The sequence below is a fragment of the Homarus americanus genome, unplaced genomic scaffold (genome assembly GCF_018991925.1).
Source record: "Homarus americanus isolate GMGI-L3 unplaced genomic scaffold, GMGI_Hamer_2.0 scaffold50325, whole genome shotgun sequence".
In the NCBI taxonomy this organism is placed as follows: Eukaryota; Metazoa; Arthropoda; class Malacostraca; order Decapoda; family Nephropidae; genus Homarus; species Homarus americanus.
The window spans coordinates 107,371-131,979 of NW_024742772.1; the positions used below are offsets into that span (position 1 = coordinate 107,371).

At 40.3% G+C, this 24,609-nt stretch overlaps 1 protein-coding gene across 1 annotated transcript; it reads right to left on the reverse strand.

The window, feature by feature from the left end:
* Window positions 1-7,899: 7,899 nt before the first annotated feature.
* Window positions 7,900-21,471, reverse strand: LOC121877005 (facilitated trehalose transporter Tret1-like). The gene is made up of 10 exons (XM_042382593.1): window positions 21,418-21,471; window positions 13,451-13,575; window positions 12,889-13,137; window positions 12,503-12,631; window positions 12,016-12,225; window positions 11,597-11,793; window positions 9,538-9,688; window positions 9,158-9,301; window positions 8,596-8,699; window positions 7,900-8,455 (listed from the first exon to the last, which is right to left on the reverse strand). Exons 2-10 carry the CDS (start codon window positions 13,536-13,538, stop codon window positions 8,270-8,272), a joined length of 1,458 nt encoding a protein of 485 aa, XP_042238527.1. The 5' UTR covers window positions 13,539-13,575; window positions 21,418-21,471; the 3' UTR covers window positions 7,900-8,269.
* Between the last annotated feature and the right edge of the window lie 3,138 nt (window positions 21,472-24,609).

Sequence of the window (24,609 nt, forward strand, 5' to 3'; positions counted from 1 at the left end):
TTATGAATGAATTTGTGTAATATATTCATTGGTTTGAGAATGGTTGTGCGGAGAGAGAGAGAGAGAGAGAGAGAGAGAGAGAGAGAGAGAGAGGTTACTGACACATGTTAGTCAAGCCTCAGTCGTCTTCTGAACACATTACACATCACTATAGGTAAACTTTGTCGTCGCCCAACCCTCAAGCGCCAAACAGAAGAGTCATGTCCATAACATTTTCAGTGAGGAATATCATAATTTCTAATTTATTCTCAACCCCTTACGACAGTCAGTTTTAATTTCACTCCCCCTCTGTTGTAATTTATGCTCCTTTGTTCACGACTTGGGCTGTAGGAAGGAGAATCCAGTATTATCCTAGAGTGTTTACAGTGTTTTGAATCCCATTTTCTGAACCGAGCTTTTCGTTTATACTCTGACAATGGCGTCTTTTTTTTCCTTTAATGAAACGCTAAAGCTGTAAACCAGAAACCACTGTGCATGCCCGTAAAATATAAATATGATTGATTTTCTGACACACAGCTTAATTACAAAAAGAAATGAAATCATAATATTCCGCTATTATTAAGTATTTAGTAAAGCGACCAGGTTACTGTGACAGGTCAAACACGTAAGCAGTACACAGTGACCTAGCGAGATGATCTACTTTTAAACATATCAACGTGTTACTTGAATCACCACTGTTGATACTGACGTGTTATGACCTACTTCACTGTATGTGTGACCTTATTTTATGGCGATAACAGGTTCAGTGTCAAATTAACCAGATCTCTTAATTATTTTGTTAGTTGTGACATTTCCAGCCAAGCCAGAAGCAGCTTAGATGCGCTGTGTCTCACTACTACTACTACTACTACTACTACTACTACTACTACTACTACTACTACTACTACTACTACTACTGATGCTATGTGTCTCAGCATCAAATCATACACCAGAGGCCACGATACAAAGTCGAGTTATTTAGACTTTGCCCCGACACACCAGGTTCCCGTAATATATGGCTTCCGTCACCATAAGCTCGAAATATATACCGTACACTAAATGATTTCATAAAATATGTTCATAAGAAACTACCTGAGCACGGCAGTAAGGTATCCAAAGTGTGAAGTGATATAAGGATGATACTTAAGCAAGATTTCCGAGCATGAAATTTTCTAGTTGGAGAAAAGTATTTCTTTAGTTTCCCTTATTAGGTTCAGCCATTCACGTTTTCTTATATTTTACAGAAAACGATTATAATCAGCCACCAGAGAAATAATGACTGAATAACTTAATAATAAAAATAATTGTTAATATTTTATTAGTATTATTCAATACAAATATCATACAGGTTTACAATTGGTTTGACATGTACAGTATATAGACTATAAAAGCATGCAGTTCAGCACGAGTATAGACAGCGCAGGTATACGGTGTACAATAAGACAAAAATCGTGTCGTGAAATTTCGTGAAAACTATGTCGAAGGGCTAAAACTTTTGGTGCGCTCTGCCTTATATATTTAATCTTCGGACAAAACCGCGACACGAGTTTTGTCTTTGATTACATAGACCGTGGATGTATGCAGTTTCCAGTGGTACCTAGGCAGTGCAGGTATACAACAAGAGTATATATTAAGACACTTTAACAAAGGATTGCCGACAAAGCCATCAGATGCTTATTTACAGTGTTTTGTGTATTATAGTCCGCTAATGGAATGTATAACCAGGCTATTCTTCTCGTTCTTGAACCCTGACTCGGTACTTACTAAACCTAATCTAATCTAATCTTACACCCCATAACCTATCCAATTTAAACTAATTATTCCAAGCAAAGTTTACTCTAACTTATCCTAATGTAATATAATTTAATATATTATTTAATATCGTTTCATAAAATTATATCCTAATTCACTTCTAACATAACCTAACAAAAAATCTGCCTTCTCTCGCAGTGATGACAAAACGTGAGAACGATTATTGATGTCATCGACGGTGAGTTCTAAGCGTTGGATTTCAGATTTACAACGCCTCTACAGGCCGATTCGGGACCACAGTGTCATGATCGTGATAACGGATAACCTGAAAACCTTAAGGATTCATATTACGCTCAAACGTCCACAAAACCTTCTGAGTCCCCCAGTGGAAACGTCCCCCATTTTCTCTGTTTCCCCGTCTTTGTTTAGAGGGAACTTTGAATATAATCCACGGATTTCGTAGCAGACGCTGTATGTTGGGACCTGTTGCCATCCAACCCTTGGTAATCAATTTAATTTTGCTTTTGATAGCTGAGTCAGAGCATTGTTAGTGAAGATAATAGTAGGGAATGAAACTGAATTCATAGTCTCAGTTTCAACGTCAGAGTGTACAGTAAATTAATTCATCGGAATAGAAGTAGGTAGACTCCCTGGCCTATTTTGAGTGAGGGCCCCGCGGGCATTTCTACCGTTAGTGAGTGCCTGTCCCTTCATCCATACATGTATGCCATTCCACTCTGTGTTGTAATTCGCCCTTCTTTAAGTGATTTGACCCAATTAATAGTTGATTGTGCAAGTGTTACAGTAACGTAGTTGATATGCTCTGAGTGAATTCATATTTACGTCTTTAACGTCCCCTGAAACGTGATGTTGTTGTCACAGTTAGTGAGTGCCCGTCCCTTCATCCATACAGGTCCTTAACGCAGCCTAGGCCGTGTCTGTAGCATGGAGGTTGTATCCACTATGTCTGGGGAGATGTCCGAGGTCCAGTAGGATCAGTTACCTTCGTGAGACCCGGCCGTCAGACACTTCAGACTACCTATGGCCCCCATAGCTGGCTCGTCTGGCCCTAACGCTCGGCTGCGAGGTGACCCCGGATCACCAAGCCACACACCACTACCAGCCCCCATCATTGGTGGATGAGTGTCTAACTCCGTAGGGCTATTTGTGTAGTGAGATTAATCCACTGGGATCTCCAGAGTTCGTCGGAAAGTACTCCATGGTGGCTGGACCCCATGGCTGTTGCTTGAGTATCACTCCTGACGACTGAAGGTGGTAGTGGCCCTCATAACAGGGTCGTTGTCCCTAGCATCTATCTGCCTCGGTGTGGAGTCAGTCAACCTTAAAGTTTTATCACCGTCTAATGTGGTCTAGCAGTTGCAAGTGTTGACTTGACACTTTTTTAGGTTAGGTATATTCTTAAGGTACTTGTAGAGTAGCTGCTTTGTCGCCCGTGCGGGTATCATGGCCGGTCCAACGTAATTGGTCATTGATAATTTCAGCCTCGATTCTCCTACAGTTGGTTGTCAGCAAGTATAATGGCACTTCTCCTCTTGTCTTCCTTGCGGACTTGTAGGATAGAACGTAGTCTACGTTGGTGAAGGTTCTTAAGTGTCTCGAGGTGTCTCCAATGTCTGGCTGCCGTACAGCAGGGTGATGAGGACCACTGCTCGATAGATGTTAAACTTTATTGATAGATTCAATCCCCTACAACTGAGGACACAGGTGCGCAGTGTACCAAAGGCCTGAGACACAAAACTAATTCTATGACGAATCTCTTCACCGATGTTCGCGGGTACTAGAAATGGATAACGTTGGTGAGGGTGATCCGGTAACCCTCACTCTTGATTCGAAAATTCGAGTTCGGATTTGAGGATCTAGTTTGGCCCGCTTGTCCGTCATTCCGAGGGGCCTTAAGCATAAATACTTTGGGTAAACAAAATATGGAGAAAAAGAACTCTATTTGTTATGACCGCAGGTGGTTCGGTGACCTCATTATATCTCCTCTCCCTTTTCATGAGTAAGAGAGGTGATACCCCCCCCCCCATGGCTTACCTTGGCCAATCACGTCTCCCTCATCATAATGGTACTTGTTGTCACTTCCTCATTGACTCACCGGGGAATTTGCTACCTTGCTTCACGCTCTCCTGCCTTACATCCGTCAATATTTTCCTAAACTCGTCCCGCTGCACCATTTATACACAAAGCTCATTAGATCCGTAATATTTGCTGTATGTCTTCTTGTCTGTATATTATATGAGTGATGGTATGCATGTTGCTCCTACCTGAAGTTTGATTTATCTAGAGGGACGCGTTGTCATCTTTCGATTTGGTTTTCATCTGCTGCATTAATCATATTCTCTCTCTCTCTCTCTCTCTCTCTCTCTCTCTCCTCGTGGACTGTGTTAAACATACCAAATCAAGAGGCGATACTCCGAACTTGGTTTATAATAAAACTTTACCGGGGAAATTCGCCAAGGTCGTTTCTGGTGTAACGCACTTTTTTTTTTAACCATCCGTGAAGCGTGCAGTCATCACACACACACACACATGCGCGCGCGCGCGCGCGCAGGTGAGTACAGCCATGACAACTTGAGTGACATAAGTGAGAATACTGTAGACAAATGTAACAGTGCGTAACAGAAAGCCAGTACGTGCCCACAGTGCCTAACATAGACGTGACCGACCCCAGAAGCGGTTAATAAACCGATCAATGGCAAAGAGAATAAAATAAAATAAAGTACACTAAAATAAAATAATTGTTGTCTCTAAGACCATAATAAAAAAGTAACGAAGTCTTCCCTTGTAAAATTTACATTTTCTTTAATGTCCAGTTTGCAATAAAGAAAACGTGCGTAAATAAAGTTTCATGAATGAGTTTGAATGCGGATCTTAAATAACTTTGAATGAGTTTAAAGATGCTACCGTAGTATTAAAGAGCCCGACTGAGTATCAATTTAATTAAATGGGTACTAATAAGAATAACAATAATAATATTCCTCATTTGAGAGGGAAACGTCATAGAAGAAAAGTGTCTTAGAATTGACTGAATTATTGATTGCAAACAGAAAATTCTCATCATGATGATGATGATGATGATGATGATGATGATGATGATGATGATGATGATGATGATGATGATGATGATGATGATGATGATGATGATGATGATGATGATGATGATGATGATGATGATGATGATGATGATGATGATGATGATTGATGATGATGATGATGATGATGATGATGATGATGATGATGATGATGATGATGATGATGATGATGATGATGATGATGATGATGATGATGATGATGATGATGATGATGATGATGATGATGATGATGATGATGATGATGATGATGATGATGATGATGATGATGATGATGATGATGATGATGATGATGATGATGATGATGATGATGATGATGATGATGATGATGATGATGATGATGATGATGATGATGATGATGATGATGATGATGATGATGATGATGATGATGATGATGATGATGATGATGATGATGATGATGATGATGATGATGATGATGATGATGATGATGATGACAGTGATGATGATGATGATGATGATGATGATGATGATGATGATGATGATGATGATGATGATGATGATGATGATGATGATGATGATGATGATGATGATGATGATGATGATGATGATGATGATGATGATGATGATGATGATGATGATGATGATGATGATGATGATGATGATGATGATGATGATGATGATGATGATGATGATGATGATGATGATGATGATGATGATGATGATTTAGAATTGCGCTATTTTAAAGAAATTAACCTTAGTTAATCCCTGAGAAGTGGCACCACTGCCACTTGTACACAATAACACAAGTCACAGTCCGACTAATTACCCAAGTGTAGTCGCAATGAAGTCAAATAATGGTCCTACATGAATAAATCGGGTTACCAATCACTTCTCGACTAGTATTTGGTGTCACAAAGTAAAAAAATTGGAAAACGCAATTTAGTTTGAGTTAATAGATCGGGTGCATGTACCCAACCCAACCCAACCCAACCTAACCTAACCTAACCTCGACTCGTATTTGGTGTTACTAAGTCACAAAAAATTGGTAAACTTAATTTAATCTGAGTTAATAGATCAAGTGCATGTACCTAACCTAACCTTACCTAACCTAACCTAACACAACATAACTCAGATTAAATTAAGTTTACCAATTTTTTGTGACTTTATGACACCAAATAATAATCGAGAAGTGATTCACAGCCCGATTTACGCTTGCACGACCATCATTTGACTTCATTGCGACTACATTTGGGTACATTTGGCAGGGTGACAGGCAGTGAGACAGGTAGGCAGGAAGGGAGGCAGGCAATGAGGCAGTAGGCAGAAAGACAGCCAGGCAGGTAGGCATGCAGTCCAGCAGACAGGCAGGTAGGCTGTGAGACAAGCAGGCAGGCAGGCAAGCAGGCACGAAGGCAGGTAGGCGGGAAGGAAAGGGGCAGGCAGGGAGGCAGAAAGAGAGGGGGGGGGGCAGGGAGCGAAGCTGACAATACCAACTTATTCAGGGGAATTAAGAACAAAACAGAGTGTGAAGAGCTACAGAAAGATTCTGTCAGCTTCAGGAGTTGCCAGAAGAATGGCTGTTAACATCCAATGTTGATGCGAGAGATGAACGAAGGAACAGCATTAACGGAGACCTAATGTGAAAAGGAGCTGAGTGTGTATGTACGGACTAAGTTAGTGGGTCTTATAAGAGCGTTCATATACAAGGGCAGATCCAGGGGGGTCCGGACCCCCCACCCCCCTTCACCTGAAAATTCCAATAATTTTTCTTCAATGCAGTATTGTACTCAGGCGTTTTTGTATAGTAAAAGGTAATTACTATTGACTTAAGAATATCTCCTTACATCATGTGCACATGGCTTCAAAATTACCTCAAAATGTCCATGATATTGGCCAGATTTCAAAAAGTTATTGGCCAGATTTCAAAAAGTTTTCTGGGGGGGGGGGGGCTAACAGCACCCCTCAAAACTACCCAGATGGGTGGGCTCGCTCTCATCGCCATGTTCCCCCACACAAAACTTCTTAGATCCCCCCTTTTGATATTCCTGGATCCGCCCATGATATATCTCTGAAAGCTCTTCAAAAGTGAGGTGATTCCGATGGAGCATTTTGACTCCATCAAGTCGACAAGATATGCTTGACTGTCAGTTGATTGAAAGCTTCCAGAGGAGGGCCACCAAACTTATGCCTGCACCAAGGCATCTCAGGTGCCCAGAGAGGTTAGAACACCTACAATTGCCTAGTTTATACTACAGGTGGGCAAGGGGCGACATAATACAAGTTTATAAACACCACCCATGCTTCAGTCACACCACCCATGCCTCAGTCACACCACCCATGCTTCAGTCACACCACCCATGCTTCAGTCACACCACCCATGCCTCAGTCACACCACCCATGCCTCAGTCACACCACCCATGCTTCAGTCACACCACCCATGCTTCAGTCACATCACCCATGCCTCAGTCACACCACCCATCTTGAGTTCTTGCTGTAGTCATTTTAATTTTTCACAATGATGTTTATAATCGGGAAGATGATGTTTTTAACCTTAAAATTTGTAGGAAATAATCTATATACAGCTCCTCCCCGACTTACAACCTACTCGACTTACGACCTGCCTCGGTCGTACTAAAATTTTGTCAAATTACGTATTTTCGAGTCCCAAAGTCAGTACACAGACATAATTTTCGTTTGTAATTCACTTGAAAATGGCTGGCTAGCTTAAAAGTGAGAGTTTTGTGATGCTGAGAAGAAAAAGAGACACCCATTTTAGATTTTCTATCTATTATTTAAGCATTTTTTACTTACAACCTGGATTTGGGTCCCTAACCCCGTCGTAAGTCGGGGAGGAGCTGCAGGAAACATGCAGGTATTTTATTTTTATTTAACGGTGGTAAAAGTTGTTGTGTATGGTATAAAGTTTTGAGTAATACTAAAGATGTCTTGGTTTTATAAGGTGACAATTAACACAAAGAAGCGCTGATGATCCTCACTTTCAAGGATTACCATAGTACTGCACACAAGACATGGAGCCAATTACAATTGTTGATTAGTTGCGATGTATCAATATTTTTGGATTATAATTACCCTGTACTGTGATATTTTTTTCTTTATTAGATTACAATTGTGATTACATTAGCTTCAATACATTTCGATAAGATAATTGTTTCCCTGGGTTAGACATATATTTTTTGATTGCAGCTACAAGATTTTGGGTAACTTAAAAATTCAGTTTTGACTTTTACGCTGCCATTTGGAGTGGGTACTGTACTGTAAATGAAAATGGGTGATAATGGATGGAGCCAAGTTTTACAGGAAGTGAGTAGCACAAAATATCCAATAGCACAGGAGTATCACATAATACTGAAAATGTGCTTCCCCAAGAACCTGGGGAAACACCTCTCATTTTGACACAGCTTCTTGTCAAATGCCTGAGGTGTGGTGACGATAGGCCATAAGAGCTTTTAAAATCGACTAAGTTCTTCCTGTTTTTTCGTCGCGTCCTCCGTGGTGACTGGACCTCCGAAGTGTCTGGTTATCTCCTGTAGTGTCTTGCCCTTCGTCTCCGGCACCACCAGGATACAGAATAAGAGGCTGATAGCGCAGAACCCAGCGAAAAGCCAATAGATGCCATAAGGTCCAATTGCTTCCTTTGGGAATCAGTGAGACACAAATGAAAAACTCCACATCATGTTACTTTTTGTTTCAGCTTTCTTTAATTCATGATGAGATAAAATGTTAAAATTAAAGGGTCAACTCATCTGTGAGGAGAGGTTATAAGAGACTGTACCTGTAATGGCTGGAAGAGGAGCGTGACAAGGAATGCCATCGTCCAGTTGACCATGGTGGCTAGACTGCTTGCTGGACCACGCACGTTCAGCGAGAAGAGTTCACCTAGACATACTCTTTAATGTTAGTTGGTCAGAGATGTAGAGAAGGAGAAGAAGGAGAAAGAGGAGGAGAAGGAAGAAGAGAAAAAGAAGAAGAGGAGGGGGAGAAAGATGTGAAGAAGAGGAGGAAGAGGAGAAAGAAGAAAAGAAGATGGAAGAGGAGAAGTAGAAGAAGAAGGAGAAGAAGGGGAGGTAGTGTGACAGGTCTTGATAGCACAGGATCAATCAATCAGAGTACCATCCTCATATCTGATGGTATAACATTCTCGTATTCTTAAAAAGCTTCAGTACCGACAGTCTTATCAGCCTGGCTTACACCTCCCTCAATTTAGTACCACTTTTCTCAACAACATATATCAGCAAATATGAAAAACAAATCTATATAATTAATCATATACACAATTACTACATAGGTAAAAATCACACAAAATTCAATTCAGGGTTTGTTGTTGGATTACTTACCCATCATAAGCCAAGGGATGGGGCCAAAGCCTATAGAGAAAGCGGTTATGAAAATGATGAGGCAAGTCAGTGGCAGCCAGCTTAAGGTCTCCACCGCTCTCTCCTCATTCAGAAACTTCTCGTAGAAATACACATCAAGAGCCACTGGTGGAAGAGATAGACAAAGCCTTAGGTAGTACGACATCACCTGGGTTATGTTGTAGGTAGTGAAAGATAGCTGTACAGGTGAGGGTGGTGAATGTCAACAGTATTATGAGATAAATGGATGGTATTCAAAAGTTTTGTGGTATAGCTCTTGTATGGTAGTAGGGCAGTATGGTAGCATGATAGTATGGCAGTATGAACACTTGGTAAGGCATTCTTCTTTCTAGTATGCTGACCTAGTGAGACTATCATGGCAGCCGCAGAGATGATGAGAAGGACTTTCCTGCCAGCCTTGTCCATGAGTATCCCGGAGATGGCTGTGACCACCACCTGCACCAGACCCACGATGATGGAACTCACATCATCTGGCAGACCCGACCCAGCCTCCTGCAAGGGCGATACAATATGGCTGAAGAACAACTTGACTTTGTACAATCATTTATTTACTCATATTCTATACAGGTGTAAGTGAGTGTCGAGTTTGCCAGCTAGAGTGGCGTATTTTATGTCGTCCGTGGGGTATCCATGAGTTTCTGATCGCGCCTGAAGTTATATCATTTTGTGGCCCCCGACATCAGAGAACCTGATGTTTATAGTTTAGTTAGTGTCAGTTGTCTATTTAAGAAAGTCATTAATCTCCTGAACTATTCTGTCAACTGGTATAATCTCCAAGATCTAGCGCCTCCCCGTGAATAGCTCCTTGTTCGCCTCAGGCCTGAGCTTGCAGAATTAATGTTATCGACGTGTATATTCCACCTTTTCCTGGCAAGCTCAACCTCTGATTAGATTATATGAATAGACATAGGAAATTACCCTGATCAAGAACACCGGAGTTCATAACTAAGTATACAGTGATCCAAAATGATAGAGAAGTTATGTTGTTGGTAAGATCGACCCTTCTGGTATGAATATGGAGGCCCAAGCTGCCCAGCAGGTGCACATATATACCTCTACACGAGGGAGAATCACGCATTCGTGACTTCCTCAACGTCTCTCCAGTGTGTTGAGCTGAATACTCATCGGCTAACGTGGGGCGGTAACCGGGTTGGACGATGCCGTTAATTCGACAGGACTGAACTGGGAAGTCCGTTTCCTGCAAATCAGGCGCCCACTCCCTGAGCGTGTGTCGGTCTACAACCGACCCCTAACAGCGATCTTCATTTGTTGTAGAGACCAGCGTTACCCTGGGGCACTCCTCACAGTTACATAGGCCTAAGTATTATTGTATCTTGTTTGGGGGATAACTAGCAGAAATATAGTATCCCAGGTTAAGTATTGAACCACTGAATGAGAGTTAAAAGTGCCATGTTGTTCCTTGCGAATTAACAGGAGGTATTGTATGTTGAGATAATTGTGGAGTTGTCCAGTGTGTTATGTATTCATCGGTAGTGACCATGAAATGATAATCTGAGAGTATAATGATATAACCAAGAAGTGAAGAGTTAATTTGCTACTTGGTAAGGTAAGACCTGAGGGTCCAGTGATATCTGGTGTATACCCAGTACTGAATATCATTTGGCAGAGTGACAATACCACAATTGTCGATTGAAGTAATAAGTATTTGGAGGTATTTAATGAGGTAATAAGTTCTTGAAGTGTTTGATGACTTAATAAATAAATTGCAGTTCTGTTTTGTCTGAGTGAATCTAAGATGCATCTTATCCAATCACTGTGTTAATAAATATTGAATTAGTAATCTACGAGTATCACCACTCTATCCTTTCCCACATTGGTTCTCAGAAAATAACTAACTCACGTGCCTAGAAGCTCGCTACCTAACAGTTAACTAAGAGATGTTATATTCTAGAAAAATCCTGGGTGGTGGCAGGTCTACCGGTGTAAGTATAATAAGTGTGGTAATAAGAAAGACATGGTTTCCCAGGTTAATCCATGGTTTAGAATATAACTAGAACAAAATATATGGAAGAGATTATAATATATGAAAGGAAATGAAAAGAAAGAACATTGACTTGGAAAATATAAGCAGAGAAGCATAAGAGTTACTTATATAAGAATATATAAGAATATAAGGTATATAGAGATAAAGAACATATAAGAATATAAGCAAGAATATATAAGAATAAGTATATATGTAAAGAATTGAAGAAGGATAACTATATAAAACAGGACACTCATTGGAAAGAATGCTACAACGAACATAGAAGTATATGAATAAATAAGAAGACTAACAAAAATAATATCTGGATGGTAAATTAGAAAACGTAAGAAGAGTACTGGCTGTCTCATAAAGGCATTAAACATTAAAATACATGAGTTGGTGGATGTTAAACTCACCTCAAATATTAAAGACAAGTTAAAGAGAACAGCATTAACACCCGACAGCTGCTGAAAGACCATAAGGGTGCAGGAGATGAGGAGAGGCTTCAGGATGTAAGGTTTTTTAAGGTCGCTCAGGGAGACTGTGTTCTGTCGAGCCTCCTCTTGCGTCTTCCTCATCAGTTGCATCTCTGGTTCCACGTCGTAATGTTTTCCTGTCACAGTACGAGTGAGTTAGTGCGTGTGAGCGTTGACAGTTTAGTACAAGATTAAAAAAAATAAAATACTCAAATATAAAAGCATTTCATTGTTTACATTCATTGAAGAAGAGATTCCGGAAAAAAAAAATTATCAGAAAGAGATGAATTTGTACCTATGTGTTCAATGCTACACACAAACACCACACACACACCCACACACACATTCCTTATACTCACCTCTGAAGTACTGTAGCGCTTCTTTTGCTTCTTTATCTTTCCCTTTGGAGAGAAGATAAGTAGGGGATTCCTTGGTGAAGAAGACCAAGAAGAGATATATGACGGGAGGGATGGCACAGACCAGAGCCATGCCCCTCCAGGTGGTCATGACAGCTCCGAACACATAGGCGTACTCCAGCCCAACCACAACCATCAACTGGAAGCCCGTACCTGTGGAAAACTTTCATAATTATACACACCTGTTGGCTCTCAGACAGGTGTGGAACTTATAAAACACACCTGTTGGCTCTCAGACAGGTGTGGAACTTATAAAACACACCTGTTGGCTTTCACAAGGTGTGGAACTTATAAAACATATGTTGGCTCTCACAGGTGTAAAGGCTAATTAACTATATTTCGCCAAAGTAAAAAAATAAAACCATACTTTACGTTTCTCATATTAGTGATGTGGTTACGACTACCTTCAGTGACCCGTTGTTCACCTTACCTAATGTTCCTCTGATGTCTGGCGAGGCAAACTCCCCTATATACGTGGGCACAGCGATACAGGTTACCCCAGCACACAGACCGGCAAGAACTCGTCCACACACCAACATGGCGAAGTTCTGGGCGAAGGCTGTAGGCGATATTCATAACTAATTAACAAAAACATCATTGAACAGGTTAGTAATTAATAAACAACTAATTAGGGTTTTAATTCGAGTTTGTGTTTTAATGATAGAGGTTATAAATAATTCCATTATAAAATGTTTTAGTTATGTTATGAATTATATGTATTTTTTGTATAAATTATTAAGGATTATTTCAACCACTTAGCAAAGGATTTTACACACACAAACACACTAACAAGTCATTACATAACATTAGATTCACCTATAATCATCCAGGAACCCAAGAAGGGCAACACAGAAGCAAGCATCGTGCCTCTCCTTCCCAGGGTATTGACACACATCCCACCCAGGAGCCCTCCTATAAGAGCTCCCAAGTTAAAGGTGGAGGAGAACCAGTTGTTTTGTTCCATAGTGATAACTAGGGAAGAGTTGGTGGAATTGTCCATAAGTTGAGGGCTGGCGTCGGAGGTGTAGCCCAAATTGGTGCCGAAACTGAGTGCTCCCAGAGTGACTGTAATGGGGAAAGTGTATGTATTAAAACAGGATTACATACAAATTAGGCCCCAATCAAGTTTATTTCATCTGATAATTTAAACATCGTAATGCTACCTGTGGGGTTAGGTTACGGTAAGTGTTAAGGTGGTTAATCTTATGCCGAGTAAATTTAATCAGGGAATCTCTCAGTGCGACCTGGGATCGGACCAGAGCCCGTTAAACACTAGTCTTTAACTCACAAACTCATACATATACCTTTTCTTATATTTAAACAAAATTACTTGTAAATTTTAAAGGAAAGAATTTATTTAGGACACAGTTGAGTATACCTGAGATGGCAGCAATGTACTGGGTGAGGTGTGAAGGCTCCTTGTTCCTCTCCAGCAACTCTGACGTAGACCTTCCAATGTCGCCCATGATGAATATGTCAGGTACTCACTGTTACTTTGTTACTCTGAAATTTAAGAAAAGAAATAACATTATATTATTTCACCCATATTACCCTTGGTTTATATCCGGCAACAGAGGGTGGTGTTATATCGGGCATGGTTATGTTGACAGTAACGGATATGTCTGATTATTGGTGGGAATACTGGAAAAGTCTGAATATTGGTGGAATATTGGGACGGTCTGAATATTGACTTAAGAACAGTAATCAAAGAATCTTTCTAAATGGAGAAGAATCTGACTGAAAAAAAATAATTATATATATATATATATATATATATATATATATATATATATATATATATATATATATATATATATATATATATATATCTAGACCTGACTTACGATGGGGTTAGGGACCCAAATCCAGGTCGTAAGTCCGACATAGAAAAATGTAAGTCGGGGTCTATATATATATATATATATATATATATATATATATATATATATATATATGAGCAGATCATCTGAAGATTAGCTCTTATAGCTTATATTATCTGAAGCTTAACCACCCTAACGCTAAACTAATCTAATCTTAACCCCACTCAGGTAGCATTGGGGGTGCTTAACCATCAGGTGCAGGCCCGGATTATCCATTAGGTACAGTAGGCACAGTGCCTAGGGCCTACGAGATATTGGGGGCCTACGAAAAATAAAACGAGAACTTTTCTTCCCCTTTTTCTACAGGTTATTATTAAATTGATACTGAGGTACTTTTTTCCATTTATTTATTACTTAATCCTATTAGTGTCCACCAGCTAGCTGTGCTTCTTGTAAACAAAACTATTTCTGTACTGTACAAGAACACCTGATCTAACCCATTTTCTTTTACTCAATTCATGGCAAACATCACTGAATCTTTTCTTTCGACATCACATTTTAATTTTATAATTAGGTACTAGCTTGTGTTATTAGTGAATATGCCGTCAAATGGGGCCCCATATCTTGGAGGTGCCTTAGGCCTACGAAAGTCTTAACCCGGCACTGATCAGGTGAAATAAGGGAGAGGAGGAAAAATCTTCAGGTGATCAATTTGTTATCACCACTAAGCCGCGTATTTGCCGACAAAGCTTGGTTTAAATTCCGTTTAACCTTCAAAATAAACAGAAAATCAGAACAATTCTTTATCCATTTGTCAGTTTACAGATATAATATTTAAATATTAGAAAAATATTTATAATTCCTCGTTTCAGAATGATTTCCAAATTGTCAAGTGTAACGAACGTGTCAGTGATATGTAATCTTGTTTACTTACTCCAAGGTTATTATTATACACTTCACTTACTGCCGTCCCTCTCGCTCTAAATAGCGATCCCGATAAGAAACTATTATAATTTTTACTAACATAAATTTTTATTCTATGTCAAATACATTTATAGAGTAATAATATTATAACTGCTTCTGGATTCGGATCATCTGAAGATTCGACACCCCAGCTTATATCACTTGATTGAACATTTTAACGCTGCCTGCTTGGGTTAGGCTAGGCTATAGGTTACGTTTTGTTAGGTTAGTTTATGTTAGGTTAGATTTGATTAGGATAAATTAGGTTAGAGAAGGTTAGGTTAGATAAGGTTGGTTACCTAATATTTACGTGATTCCCAAATTCTTCCCGACATTCACTAGAGCACCAAAACATATTGTGGGGTAATGGGTCGCCATGCTTGCCGTCGGGAGCGACAAACAGCGTTTGTAGGGGAGAAATCCACTACAATACCACCTCGTGTCGCCAAACTTTATACTCACCCCCATGTGCCTCCCTAAAAACCAGATAGCATCTCCCGTACTTCACCACACTATACCACCACCAACAACTCTCAGACCACTACCAGGAAGATGAGCACCTCCACCCCCCACCCCCTCCCTTCCAACACACTACACAAAAATAGAATCATAATTTCAAACTATCTAAATTATAATATAAATTTACACAAGAGAAAAAATACTCCTGTCAGTGTGATGAACCTGTGAGCTTAGAGCCAACACAATTAAACCTAAAAAAAAAAATAAAAAACAAACAGAACATCTTTGTGGTCTGAACCGGTCACCACCAGTAGCCGTTGCCTCTCTCCCTCCGGTGTGTTGTTCTTCAGGTAAAAAGTTCCTTCCCTCCCTGACCTAGATTAGTTTAGTAGTTTATTGACAGAAGTATAAATACATGGTAAATATATACAATTGAATTAAAAATACATTTGTCCAACAAAATATTTTAAGTCAAAAAATAACATGTAATGGGCCGATCAGTTTGACGTCAGTCGTGGGGAAATTTCTTGAATCAATTATAGCAGATAGCATCCGATCGCATTTGGAGAAAAGCAAATAAATCTACGATTCTCAACATGGGTTTACAAAGGGAAAATCTTGTCTAACAAATCTGCTGACGTTTTTTAGGAAAGTCTTCGAGGTAGTAGATAATGACGAAAATTACGATGTTATTTACTTAGACTTTAGCAAAGCATTTGACAGAGTACCGCATCAGAGGCTTCTGAGAAAAGTTAAGGCTTATGGTATCGAGGGGAAAGTTTTAAATTGGATAAAATCATAACTCACCGATAGAACGCAGAGGGTCAGCGTAGATGGTGTTAAATCTGAGTGGGGCTGCGTAACCAGTGGGGTTCCCCAGGGGTCAGTACTAGGCCCACTCTTGTTCATAATCTACATAAACGATCTAGATACTGGGATCAGCAGTGACATAAGCAAGTTTGCGGATGACACCAAAATAGGGCGGCAGATTAATTCAGGGCAGGATGCAAATGCACTACAGGAGGATCTAAATAAACTGCAGGGGTGGTCTGAAAAATGGCAAATGATATTCAACACCAGCAAGTGCAGCGTACTTGTGAAAGAGACCTAGGGGTACTTGTAAGCCCGGACCTACGGCCTAGAAAACAGTGCGTTAATGTTCGAAACAAGGCAAACAGAGTATTGGGTTTTATATCTGGATGTGTAACTAATAAGAGTGCAGAGGTCTTATTGCAACTATATCTTGCGTTAGTCAGGCCGCACCTCGATTATGCGGTTTAGTTCTGGTGCCCTTATTATAGAATGGCTATCAATTCACTAGAGTCGGTGCAGCGAAGAATGACGAAAATGATTCCGGGACTTAAAAACCTTCCATATCAAGATAGGTTAAAGAAATTAAACCTAACATGTCTTCATTTCCATAATAGTTGAGTACTGTATATGCCTTGTAAACAAATGTCTGCACACTAACTATATGAAGGCTCTCTGGTGAGGATCCATATACGGTATTTACATGTAATATTTTTCCAAATAAAAGACCATTTAAACAGCAGAGACTTTCCTCCAACTGCTGGTTTAGTCCATGTCTTAACATATTGTATACATTTTTACTCCTGACATTGGGAAAGTGTTCATGTCTTGTTTTTTTGAAAGGGTATTTATTGCATTACTATAATCAGGTGGAGAAAAGGAGGAAACATTATCTCAAGTTTTCATATCTTGTAGCTAACTGGCCTTGTATAATATGAAAGGAAAAATTTTGGTATAAAGATAATTTCCTGTTTGATAGAAAACTAACAGTTATGGTGATATTTTTTCAAGATTTTATCCCAATTCATCTGTACAGTGAGTTCATCACTGTCATAACAAAATTATAATACCTAATATTGTACTTTGGTGTATTTTACTGACTTCATCCACAGACCAGGCCATAGTTCTCTTTATTACACTCACCCAACCCCAAGTTCATGAAAAACTTATAACTTTATTGTTAGATTTAATAAGGATAAAGAAGAAGGGAACAGATATTACACTCAATTCCTACGTTTTTATGGTTGTCACAGGCTTTATTTACCTATATTCACTGTAAATGATCGCATTTTATTCCCAGAATTGGCTTATAATCCAAGAAAATAGGAAAATGAGGTGCACCTTAGCTTGGGATTCAAGTTTTCCATGCTCGTAAATCGTGTAGCAAGAGTAAACGTTCCGTGCCACTGACAACGTTTTCAGGGTGCAAGCATGATACCAACCCCCAAGTCTTCCGCCAGTTGGTACACCTGACTACACTACGATGACGTAGTAATAACAAACGACAGTCGGGTACCACCATGGCCCATCTTGAATAATCACACAATTTTCGCTCCATTGTATTACAACCGCCGGGATACCATGCATGGTGTACACCACGGCTGATCTTGCATATGGGCCTAACTCTCGACAGGAGCTGCCATGCACAGGCCAACCGGCCTATTGCAGACTCCTTATTTACTTATGTTCTTATTTCAAACAACTATCGATTCATAGTACCTCATGTACATACTTACATAATTCAGGCACATACATATATTTTCATTAGAGAGTTCAATGATACTGGAGAAAGTCAGCATATGATACCTTTCACGACGATGTGCAGAGAGTGGACCATCACTAAGCACATGTCGTTCACTTTGTACATGACTGTCGTCGCGCTGACATACAGTACTCGCAACTCTGCTGGTGTGCGACTCCACCTGCCTTTCTCTACTTTGGTTGTGTGACATTAATCTCAGCCTGGTGAATGACTCGCGCTGAAAATCCGGGATAAATTTCTTAAGTATACCTCATGCACTGTCATAGAAGGGTTCAGATCGGATATGTATGGAGCAAATTTGTAGCACCACCAGATGCCACCAGCTGACCTTGTAGTGGATTTCTCCCCTACAAACGCTGTTTGTCGCTGAGTAGCCAATCCCACGAATTCCCCAGTGTATGCCTCGTGGTCTAGGTCAACCAGCGCCGCCCACGGAGCAGGGGTCAACTATCTGCCCACGCCTACCTCCGCTATATAAGACCTGACCTCGTGGTGACCGCTCTCTTTCTACCTACACCAACCAGCCAGCAACACCTCCTCCTCCTCCGCCTGCCTGGCGGTCCTCACTCCCGCCGGCGAGCATGGCGACCCACAAGCTGATCCTCCTCTGAGCATCCTCACCAACCAGCTCTCTCTACATCACGCTTGTAACCACGCTGCCACTTCCCAGCACCAAGCTGCATTGTACATCCAATACAACATGTATACAGAGAGCACATTGTGAGTTTCCTTTCTCCATCCCATCCTGATTGTGAAGCCAAACATCCCAATTCCCACAACCTCTCCATCACCAGATTCGTCTCTTATCAAATGGGTTTGTGTTACGGCCTAAGGTAATTGCTCACGCCATGAATCTAAATCCTGGTGTATTTGCTATCCTACATAAATCATAGACCAAATGAAGAGGTTGTTCCATGTCCATTATCTCATGTTTTGATTTCATAAGCTTGCATCTCCTCTTTGCGATAATGTCTTGCACTGATTAATACTCGTGTTTTTCCTCACACCTAACAAGCACTTCACCAGTTTATTTTAGTGTCTTTCCAATCCTTTCAAGTTATTGGTCAGCCACGACTCAGAACCGTACAATAATGACGACGTTACTGCAGAATCAAATACTTTTTTTTTCTTGTATACAAATGACATTTGTGTGTTGGCTGCACAAAAAATGGAAAACTTCTTGACCGTGGCTTAAGGCTTATCGTCCTATCACCATTACTGGTCCTACACCTCGCCTGTTCCTCTCCATACTGTACAGTGACTTATCTTTAATGAGGAAATTATACGGATAGTTATACGTGTCCTCGATTGAAGAGTAACGGAGTGGAGTACAGAGATGATGAAAAAAAAATACTTATGAAATCTATCTGTCTCAACTAACACCTTCCACACTCCACACTTGTGCCTATCACCATGTTTGTGGAGTGTGTGTTTGTGTGTTTGTTTGGTTGTGTATGTGCGTGTTTCTATGTAAGTATTTGTGCATGTGTGTGTGTTTACCAGACTTATCTAGGGTGGCCCTGTAGTGTCCACTGGGTAAGGAGATACTTTATCACTAACCTATCACGTATTGAGTGCCGCTGGGTATACAGTATACTGTATACGTATATACTCCATATATAAACCATGTGACGTACAACACCTCGGTATTACCTCAGTGATGACAGATGTTATGTATATTTTTTAAAGATACGATTTTTAAGGTAAGGTATTTGTTATTTTATGTTTTTAAAGTGTACTTGGTGCTTATGTTTCGCTGGCGTAACCGCAAAGGCATTATGCTGTTAGCTTGACGGTGTGTGTGTGTTTGTTTACGGTATTGTGGCCTTTATCCTCCCTCCATGATCCTTACAAAAGAAAGATTAGTTATTTTATTAATGGAAATGGATGTAATAGTTATATACCAAATGCTTCTTGATGGCGCCGTATAAATATAATATATATCCCAAATATTTCATAGTACTAATGTACTGTACGATAACATCAAAATGTGAAGTATGGAAAACAAAGGCATATATATTTCATTAGCCCAATAATGCACGCAGACTTCTACATACAATCAACACCTCAACCTGCCAGGATTCGAACCCACGGCCCATGAGCCCATAACTGTGACCGGGGAACGCTACCTCTGGACCACCAGGATACTAAAAGCATTCCAAGACTTGTGGGTTCGAATCCTGGCGGGTTGAGCTGTTGATTGTATATATATATATATATATATATATATATATATATATATATATATATATATATATATATATATATATATATATATATATATATATATATATATATATATATATATATATATATATATATATATATATATATATATATATATATATATATTATAGAGAGAGAGAGTACTTGACATGGATGAAGGTCACACCGGCGATATTATCAAAGAAAAAAAAAGAACCGCTGTGTTTACAAATAATGATTATAGATTATCATTAAGTGTTACTATTCTTATTGATACATATTATTTCCTTGAGTCTTGTGCTACGATAACTTCCTCCTTTAACAATACATCGAGAGGACCAGCGAGAGATAGATAGATTGACAGTACAGTTGATCGCTTCCAGACGAGAATAAATGGATTTATTACGTGTGATGCCCTCCCTCTCACGCCCTTAAGCCGAAGTGTTTACCTTTGGCCCAACATATAACACGGCTCTTGGCCTCAGCTCGTTGAGAATTATGTTGTACTAATCTGGACAATAAAGTTCATAACAAATACTCTCTCGCTAAGACTGCCTGTGGTCTTGTTTTCCTTGATGCTGGACCACACAAGTCCACAAGTCCAGACGAGGACAACTTTTTGGGGAGTGAGAATTGTGAACTCTTGGAACAATCTGCCAGAAAGTGTTGTGACGGCACCGAGCATGAGCTCTTTCAAGACCAGACTTGACCAACACTGGAGCAGGTTCCGATATATTCAGGAGCCGGTGCATGCCCAGTACTTGCCAACAGTGCGCATCAGAGACGTGAACCACCCGCCCAAGCGGCTAATGAGCCGGTCAGTGGCGAAGACGATAAAAGCAAAAGTAAAAAAGTACACCCTTCCTTATGTGTGGTCTTGTTCTCCCTGCCACTTTACTTTTATCCTTTTCGCCACTGATCGGCTCGTTAGCGGCTTGGGTGAGGTGCCGGGGAGTCATTTGTTATAAAAGTCACCTTTAATGAATATGATGTATTTCTTTGTGTATGAACCTCTGTCCTGCGTGGCAGTGAGAAGTAATACCACCCTCAGTGTCAAGACCTGACTGAATTAATCAGAATAGGCAAACTGTACTCCAAGCTTTGTCAATAAATTTGTCAAACTAAAAAAAACTAACTACTCGATAATTTAGATTTATGTACTTCTGATACGTTATGTAGATAGTACAGTAAGGGTAAACAATGTGCACAGAACGTAAGTATATAAACAAAGTACACAGCTCAACAGCCTGACCTAAACCTTATTTTCTTATGATAATTATATAGTGGGCCAAAACCCAGCAGTGGACTGACTCGAGGAACACCTACCAGCCAGCCGCCAATGTCCGTCGTCTCTGGTCAACTGAGTCACTGGTTAACGAAATGTTTAAGCTATACTCAAATCTCATCATTATCGTTTGTCGAGGAGTGATGCGATACTAACCCCCCCCCCCATACCAAACCGGGCCACTAGACAGGAGACCTGGGTGGGGTCGCACTGAAACATCTCGAGAACCCTCGTCATGTTGTCAGCTGCGGGTATTTATTTTATTTATGATTTCTTCACTTATCAGATTACTATCCATTCGGGCGGTTGGTCCGTTCTTTGATGTTACTTTGTTAATTGTTATAAACTTTATTTGTCCAGTGTTAGTACAAGAGTAAGCATGAATCTGGGAAACCTGTGATGTTTGGTAGTGAGGGTCATACTGGACCCTTCCCACGTGTGTTCAGGGCTGAGCAGGACATATTGTACCGTCAACTGTATTGTAGTAGTAAAAAATGTGCTTAAAAAAAAGTTATAGTTTTAACGTATATACGTCAAGCCCCTTCACACAATTGGCTCTGACGTCTCAGTCGGATTAAAATGCCCAGAGTGGCGGGTCATATTGCCAGCTTCCGTGGCCTTTATCTTTATTTGGAGGAAGACTTACTTCTCTACTGGGATGAGTTAACTTATAGTCACAAATTCTTAATAGATCTAGGAAGCCTTTGCACCGCAATGGCAGTATACTGTAATATTCAAAAGTCAACTTAGCTCGCTCGGTCTTTCAGAGTTGTTTCCTGAAAGTTTTCTTTTTTTTTCTCGTTAATCTATTTTACTTTTTTCTTCAGTATTCCTCTGCAGCTCTTAGTGTCATTATGCCCTGTCTTGAAAATATTCCTCACCACACTTCTGATATTACTAGGAATGGTGGATCACAAGCATAATCACAGCCATTAAAATACGTTACACTCGTATACTGTGCCTATTGACAGTTTGTTTCGCCGTTATACCCAAATATTCTATGTCCATTGTTTCCTCTAAACATTCACTATTATTCCACGAAATTTATTTTCAGTTTTACTCGGCATCACTGGTATAACTATGGACTGTCTTAGGTACAGTAGTCTCACCACAAACGCTAGCCGTCGTATGGAAGGTGAATCGCAGTCATGGACACGAATCCATAAAAAAGTCAAGAAAAAAGTCACAGAAAAAAACCTAACCTAACCTACCTTAACCTAACATACGTGCAATGCCATCATATATAAATTGTGTTGCCAATGTGTACAATTCATGTATTGTCAGTTAATAAGTGACTTTTTTCATTACTTTAACTGTTTATGATATATAAATAAAATATAACTTTTTTCCGAGCCAAAATTGTGACTTTTTTTTCTGTGACTTTCCGTTCACCATGTACACAGCTCATCGAAAACTACTGTATATCGTGACGTGTAGTACTAATTGCTTTGGTTGTATCCACACAGTTTGCCTTTGCTCAATCGCAATTAACAACAAAAATGCTACACCGGTTGACAAATTCACTTCACCTGAACCACCTTGATGTGTTTATGAATTCACTGACCAATTTCTGTAGCTTGATAAACAAACACACGAATGTCAACACTCAACAGACTGTGTAGGAGAGGCGTGACCCGACACCCCGTACGACTCCCGAAGACTGACCTCTAGTGACCCACACCCACAGTAGAGTCGTAGACCCAGTGGATAAATTAACGGCGTGGTATAATGATTTTAGCCTAGTGCTAATTTAGTTAACGAGAAATTCCATGTGGAGGATAGAGTTATTACGAGAATTTTATTTGCAGATTTTATTTAGAGTGGTGTTCAGATCGAGTCCTTGCAGAACTGAAATAATGTTTATTTTATTCAAATGTGGTCGCTGTAATATGACGCCACGTCGGTCAAACTAAACAACAATGGGGGGTAAAACTGTCGAACACCGGGATCGCCAATTCTAAACAAACCAACCATTGTCAAAACCACCTAATTCACTATAGCAACACATGCGCTCACACTATAAACAAGGCAAACTTTACCATCCTAGTTGCAACAGAGTTCCATCTCTCGCTTAGACCTTCGTTACTTTAGCGCAGTATTAACATCCTCACCACTTGTGCCAACAAGACACTGGTCACAGCGGAGTAGCTAACTAGCTCGACTCGCTCCTCCCTTATTGCACCAAGTCCAGCCAGTACCGGGCACCCACTACTCTACTTTATTTGTTACCAGTTACTGTACAGTGCTTTGTTTCTAACTGGTATGTATTGTTCTTGCTGGCATGTAACATATTTGCTTATACTTGTACTTGTGTATTCACCTTTGCATTAGGTGCTAATTAAGCTTTTGCTACTTTTTCCGTTTTAGCTGTAGGGTGAACAGAAAAGCATTGTATGGGACGGGAGGACAGCTATTAAATGCAGTAAAAGCAGTCTATGAAAACAGCAGTGCAACAAGTGAGAGTAAATGGGAAAGAAAGTGAAACATTTTAAAATAAATAAATGTGGGTGTTTGGGATGCGTTCAATATAACATGGATGTGAAGTAATATTATACACTGGTGAAAATGGTGATAATAAATATTCTTACAGGGCTGCACACATCTCAAGTTGCCACTGTTCAGTATAACTGTTGACTGCTTCTGTTTATGGTTGGGCTCTGGCCTAATTGAGGTGTATGAACATGTAGTGGATTTCTCCCCTACAAACGCTGTTTGTCGCTGAGTAGCCGACCCCACCAATTCCCCAGTGTATGCCTCCTGGTCGAGGTCAACCAGCGCCGCCATACATCACGGAGCGGGGGTCAACTACTAAGCCACGCCAACCCCCCGCTATTTAAGACCTGACCTCGTGGTGATCTCTCTCTTTCTACCTACTGTACACCAACCAGCCAGCAACACCTCCTCCGCCTGCCTGGCGGTCCTCCTCCTCCTCCTCTTCCGCCTGCCTGGCGGTCCTCGCTCCCGCCGGCGAGCATGGCGACCCACAAGCTGGTCCTCCTCTGAGCATCCTCACCAACCAGCTCTCTCTACATCACGCTTGTAACCATGCTGCCTTCCCAGCACCAAGCTGCATTGTACATCCAATACAACATGTATATAGAGAGCACATTGTGAGTTTCCTTTTTCCATTCCATCCTGAGTGTGAACCAAACAACCAAAAACCCCACAAACACCTCAAAGGTCACTACTCTGCCGAGTTTACCGGACGCTCGCCCCACAGAGGATCACAGCCT

What these genes read in the sequence shown, in the direction of transcription:
- LOC121877005 (XM_042382593.1), bottom strand. Translation starts at nt 13,538, where the DNA reads ATGGGCGACATTGGAAGGTCTACGTCAGAGTTGCTGGAGAGGAACAAG. An exon ending in AGACATCAGAGGAACATTAG is followed by an intron (nt 12,226 to 12,502) that starts GTAAGGTGAACA and finishes AGTTTTCCACAG; the next exon opens with GTACGGGCTTCCAGTTGATG. An exon ending in TGCCATGATAGTCTCACTAG is followed by an intron (nt 9,302 to 9,537) that starts GTCAGCATACTA and finishes CTCTTCCACCAG; the next exon opens with TGGCTCTTGATGTGTATTTC.